This window comes from Mangifera indica, unplaced genomic scaffold, assembly GCF_011075055.1.
Source record: "Mangifera indica cultivar Alphonso unplaced genomic scaffold, CATAS_Mindica_2.1 Un_0037, whole genome shotgun sequence".
In the NCBI taxonomy this organism is placed as follows: Eukaryota; Viridiplantae; Streptophyta; class Magnoliopsida; order Sapindales; family Anacardiaceae; genus Mangifera; species Mangifera indica.
Window position 1 is genome coordinate 189,533 of NW_025401129.1, and position 6,863 is coordinate 196,395.

At 28.8% G+C, this 6,863-nt stretch overlaps 1 protein-coding gene across 1 annotated transcript; it reads right to left on the bottom strand.

Moving 5' to 3' along the window:
* Nucleotides 1–2,736: 2,736 nt before the first annotated feature.
* On the bottom strand, nucleotides 2,737–4,602 carry LOC123206467 (CBL-interacting serine/threonine-protein kinase 5-like). Its single transcript, XM_044623686.1, has one exon. It carries the CDS (start codon nucleotides 4,321–4,323, stop codon nucleotides 2,965–2,967), a length of 1,359 nt encoding a protein of 452 aa, XP_044479621.1. The 5' UTR covers nucleotides 4,324–4,602; the 3' UTR covers nucleotides 2,737–2,964.
* Nucleotides 4,603–6,863: the final 2,261 nt, after the last annotated feature.

The following is a 6,863-nucleotide window of genomic DNA, read 5'->3' on the forward strand; positions in this document are numbered from 1 at the left end:
TATTTTATCATTAATTTAAAATTATTAAATTATGTGAAAAAATATATAAATTTATATATATTTATGTTTTTAAGGTATGTATACATAACTTTATTAAAAAAATTATCTGAAATAATTGACACTTGATAGAAGGTTACATTTTGTAATTAAATTGTAAACTAGATTAAATTGAATTATAAATTAATTTATAATTTAATTGATTAAATTAATTAATTTAATTCGGTTGTACTCAATTGAAAGAATTACGATAACGTTTGATCTTGTGTTAATTATAAAAAAAATCTGTCTGAAATTTAAAATTTAAAAAGAAAGTCTGAAACAGCTAACACTTGATATAGCGTCACTTTCTGTGACCCCACAACCCACCAGGTGGACCAATGACAATAAAAGGGGTTTAAAAATTGACATGAGGGCCCCGCAGAGATGCCATCCACATAAGCCAAATCATTCAACGCCACCACATTAAATAAGATTAGACTAAAGGCCTAATAAGGACAAAATAACTACCATTCCTCAACCGACCAATTCATGGAATTTTTAATTTCTTTTTTTTTTTTATAGTAGTGAATAATATTATATCAAATCCACGGGATAAGATTGTGATTGAAATTTTGATATTATTTTTTTAAATGAATAACTTGAAATAGAAAAAATCTAGGCTCCTTAGTTTAAATAATTTTCAATATCTGACAGGTAATTTTAGTCAATTAAATGATCTCATATGTGAACAGATAAAAATATCTATAGATAAGATAGACGAAGATAATTTATTGACAAAAGATACCTATGATATTCTTTTGTTTGTTGAGAATGAAAAAGGTAATTGACTACAACCTTTCTCGATCTATTGGGCGGAAGCAACTAGAACAAAATAAAAAATATCAAATATGATCTCAAAGATTAACAAAATTAGAATATTACAATAGAAAAAACTTTGGGTATAAGCTTTTATCTTACTTATCCACAATAATTATGAGTCCAACTGTTATATCTCAAAATTTATTTAATCTTAACGATATTTCTATTTAACAAAAGAAAAAAATCAAATGTAAGAAGAATTATTAATGCATTCCAAATCATATTTAATTAAAATGTTTTATTTTAAGTTTATAAATTAAAAAACATGTTTTCTGAATATAGTATTGAACATGTTTTTAAAATTTAAAAAATAAAAAATAATTTCTGAAAACTGTGCTGAGACTGTTCTTCTTCAAGATAGAGTTTAATTGGGTCCCACACTCATGGAACCCCAATTACTCCTGTCTGGAGAACTCATTAATTTTAAATGAAAATTTAATATTATTTTTAGTTTTTATATTTATTTATTTTCAACTAAAGTAGATCCCTCTTACATTATTCCAGAGCAAAAGTATCGGGACCACTTAATCGGGAGCAACCCCTCTTCAAGGACGCGTTTTTCAATTAACTAGATCATTATTTGTTTTAAATGATTAACCTCAGATAAGTCAAACACTTAATTTTGAGTTTCAACAACAAGAGGGATCTCATTTAATTTTAGATAAACTCTTGGGTTGAGTCGGATCTAATATTACACTTGTTATTAAACTGCTCTCACCTTAAAAGTTAATTTAAGAGGTGTAATTTTTTACAACATTTATATAGGTTAAAAGACTTATTCCCACTCAAGTTTTGATGTATTTTTAAAATTATATTTATAAGATTTAAAAAATTTAAAATCCTATTTATGAGTTAATTATCATTAAATTTTTTTATTAGAAAAAAAGATAAAATCGTTATTTTATTAATAATATTTAAAAAATTATTAAATTCGTTATGTTTTTTTTTTAGTTTTAAAAACTAATAATTTTACCCCTGATTAGAGTTTTCTAACTTTCAAAATTAATATTTTCTTTCCAAAACCTAAGATCTATTTTCTAGATGCTCTCTGACTATCAATGACGATGACTTTAACTCACCATCTATGACCACCAAATCTTCACTCTTTGGTGGAAGAAGACGCATCTTTGTCAATTTCAAACAAATCAACGAAGATGCATTGATTCATCCAAATTAGCGAAGCCTTGTCAATTTCAGATGAATCAATGAAGATGCTTGTTTTCTTCTATTCCAGAAAAATCAATGAACACTCGTCTTCCTCGATTCTTATGGAATCTATGAAGACACATCTTCTTCACATCTGTTTGAAGCATCGAAGAGATAAAGGCTAACTAGAGATTCGTGGGTTGAAATGTCATCTTTGGTAGTGGAGAACGTTTGAAAAATAAACTTTAGGTTTTGAGAAAAAAAATATTATTTTTGAAAGTTAAAAAACTTTTGATAAAAATAAAATTATTAATTTTTAGAACTTTAAAAAAAATATAATGAATTTTATATATTTTTTAATATTATTAATAAAATAATATTTTTATCTCTACTTTTAACGAAAAATTTTAATTATACCTGACTCAATGGTGGGATTTGAGATTTTCAAATTCCTTGGAAATAATTTAGAACTGTATCAAGACTTGGATGGGAATTAGTGCGTTGGCCCACTTATATACAAACGCCTGGGCTCTGTTCCAACGGAAGTAAAAGCTACCCCACTGAAGTTCTATAATTAACCATTTGAGGCCCCATTTTCAACTTCCCAACTGAAGTGGCATAATTGAGCCATTGGAGGCCCCATTGTCAACTTCCCAATTCAATTAAATCCAATATAAGACAAGCTACTTCCAATTGCCATTGCTTTTTATATGATAGTAACATTATCCATCCTACACTTAATTGACAACATTTATTAATAAACTCATAAAATGATACAAAAAATTTATGAAACAATTTACAAAACATTCATTTCATTACAATATAGTAAACAAAATCTTGAATATCTACAAACACTACACCAAAATGTCATAAGCAAACTTACAAATTTCAAACCCTAACAAAATCAACAAGAATATATTTTTTTTTTTGGTCTTTTGTGCTATGGTTTTTGAAGGTTAATTAGTGACATTGACAATTATCTTCACCTTGCCATGTCCAAACTATGTCTTTCAGAGCAGGCCTCACATCTTCCTCACAGAACTTCTTGTACTCAAGAGTGTCTCCGGATGACTTTGAGAACTCGACCACTGCAACCTCCGGCGCCACCTCAAAAACCTCCGCTGTCACCACTAATTTCCCCTTTCTACCCTCCTCTTTTCCCAGCATTTTCACCTTGAACTCGTTCACACAGACTCCAAAATTCAACTTCCTCGCCAATGTCTCAAGCTTCCCCATGATGGTTGAAGCCGAAGATCTAGATGTAAACATGGAACCCGATTTCCTCTTATTCTCAAACAATCCTGACAGATCAAACCCGGTCGACATCGATGATATGAACTCGAATGCATTATAGAAAGGGGGTGATGAACTCTTTGTTCTTACTAATTCAATCTCTCCAGGATCATCTTCACCACTTACAAAACCATTCTCCATTGAAAATTTCTCATCAATGGAAAACGCCACAGGTTTACAAAACCCTTTCTGAAACCAGGGAGTCCGCATAATTTCTGAAACTGTAATTCTCTTTTCAGGATCAGTCACCAGGATCCTGGATATCAATTTCCTGGCATCGGGGGAAATCCAGGGTGGAAATTCAAACTCAGCCTTGAAAATTTTCCTGTACATCTTCATAACATTTTCATCCTGGAAAGGTAAAAATCCTGCAAGAAGTACAAAGAGAATAACCCCGCAAGACCATATGTCCGATTTTGCTCCATCGTATCCTTTTTTCCTCAGGACTTCAGGTGCAACATATGAAGGAGTTCCACATCTTGTATGCAACAATCCATCATTCCAAATCTGTTCCGGCAAAGCGGAGAGACCGAAATCGGAGACTTTCAAGTCCTCGTTTCCATCCAGGAGAAGATTTTCCGGCTTCAAATCACGGTGATAAACGCCGCGACTATGGCAAAAATCAACCGCGCTAATCAGCTGCTGAAAATACTTTCTCGCCAAGTCCTCCTTCAGCTTTCCCTTTGCTACTTTTGTGAATAATTCTCCACCCTTGACATATTCCATTATAAAGAAGATCTTAGCCTTCGTTGCCATCACTTCTTTGAGTTCAACAATGTTGGGGTGTCTCACCAAACGCATAATTGAAATTTCCCTCGTGATTTGCTCCATTAAACCTTCTTTCTTAACCTGATCTTTCAGAATAACTTTCACTGCAACACACTCTTGAGTGGCGAGGTTCCTCCCAAAATAGACCTTGGCGAAGGTGCCTTGGCCTAATAATCGCCCCATCTCATACTTTCCAAAGAGAGCATTTCTTGCCCCATTGCTGCAACAGTTTTGTTTCTTCTCAGCTTGTTCTTCCATAACTCAAGAAACTTTGAGATAAAGAAATATACTAAAAACTAATTCAGTTCACATCAAAGAGCATATTCTTGTTAACGATATGTAAAAAGCTAAATGGGATGTTACATAGAAGGGAATTTGCCATGGAAATAGAGGGATAAGGTTGGAGTCTTGAGAGAAAAGGCCGAGTTTTGATAGGGTAAGTTTGGTGATTGGATGGTGAGAAAATTGGAGAGAGAATGGGGTGGCTTGTAGTCATTGGAGGCCATGGTTTTGGTGAGGCCAAGCACATAGAGATTTAGAAATATCCGATAAATTTAATCTGATATGAAAAGCTTGGCCAATAATGTCGTGACAACACATTGGGAGATGGCGGGCCAGGGTTTTTATGACATCTTTTGCTTGGACTTTCACGTTTTGGCGAAGGTTCTGGTGAGGTGGAAATTTATTTGCCAAATAAACTTCTATGATTAATAATTTAAATTAAGATTAATAATTTAATTATTTAGAGTGAAAAACTATTAGATTTTACTAATATTATGATTGGCCCTTATAATAAATATACTATAATAGAAAATTTTTATTGTTTGGAAATTTGAAAACCATCATAATGATCACATTTTACCTAAAAATTAGAAGGTGTGACAGAAAATGTGTTGGATGGTTACGATTATTATTGGTTTCTTGATGTTTGGGAGGTTTAATAAACATAATCTAGAGGTTACAATGGTTTTTTTAAATTTAAAAATAATAATAATGCAAAATTGACATACCTTTTTTTTTTAAATGAATATTGGTATAGTTAGATTTCGATAAAATTATATGCACAAATAATATATATAATTTTGTATATAAATAATAATATATTATTATATAATAAGACATTGTTTTATTTTTAATTTAAAATTATTCAATTATATGATGAAATATTATTATTTATGTATAAAATTATATATATTGTTTGTATACATAATAATATTATTAGATTTAGAGTTCAGTGTTTATTCAAATAGTAGAAAATAGAAACACTTTTAACTGTTTTTGAGGTTGTTTATAGGATTATAAATGAATAAAACTATATTAAAAAATAAATTATATAAATTTATATATACAAATTGATATAATAATTTATAATTAAGTGATATAATTATTTAATCTTTTTCACATTTTAAAAATTATTCGATTAGATATGCATATAATATCAATCACTCTAAATAAACTTTTTTTATGGTTCATGGGAGAATTAATTTTGAGTTTCTCCCATGAATCTTTTTTTTATTTAAAATATTTAAATTTCAAAAGTATTTTTTATATTTTTATAAATTTAACTTCACCTATTCTTATATATTGAGAGATTTTTTAGTAAATTAATACTAAAATCTTTTCTACATTCCCCCAACCAAATAACTAGCAATTATTATTATTATTATTTTATAAAAGCTGGATATTCATATTACTCTTATTTTATAAACCCTATTTGAATAAAGCCTAAAAAAGAAACCTTTAATAATATATTAAAATCGTAAGTAATTTGATGGAAAATTATAATACGTATTATCACATGACTATATAATAATTTATTTTTAATTTAAAATTACTTAATTATATAACGATATATTATTATTAGTATTAAATCAATATTTATTAAAAATAAGTGTATATAATTTTATTGTAATATTTTATAATTCTAGTATCTAAATTATATGTTTTGCTTACTCAATTTTTATAATACAATAAAATTATATATACATTTTTTAAAATAAATATTTGATACATAAATAATTTATAATTATATAATTAAATAATTTTAAATTAAAAATAAAATAATATATAATTATATAATAATAATTTACCCTTTTCAACCCAAAAAAAAAAAAATCACTTCCTCTACATCCATCATTTGCCCAAAAACAATTATTAATGCTGCATTATATAATCATATAATTCTAATCACTGTGTATGGCTGATGTGATGGAGTTGGACTTTGACTGATAGTTGGCCTTCACTGTCCCTCCGTTTAATTTCAGAATCTTTGTAAAGGACAAAAGATTTATTCCCAGCCAATTTAATGAAAACCCAGACTGATATAAGATAATTTTTTTAAGACATCTTTTTATTAAAATTAAAGATTAAAAAATTGAAAAATTATTATATTTTTTTCAAATTTAAAAATTAATATTTTTAATTTTAAATTTAAAAAATAATAATTTATCTCTTAAAGTTTATTTTTTTCTTTCCTTATCCGAAGAGCGATCTCTTGTCAATCTCCCTTCAACAAAGGGACAACACCATAGTATCAACAATACTATATTGTCGTAGACTTTCTTTGCATAAAATTTGTGGTTGCTAGAATTTCTTAGCAAATTAATTGAAGAAAAATCCAGAGACTAATTAGCTGGCGAAATTAATCTGCATTCTGATCCATAATGAATTGCCAAAATTAACAGAACTGAAAGCAAGGAAAGAATCCAGAAGGCCTATCTCTTCCTTCACTCTTGGCCGCAACCGGCAACCCATATGCTGGATTCAGAGACACATCTGTGTGTCTCGCCAATCCGCAT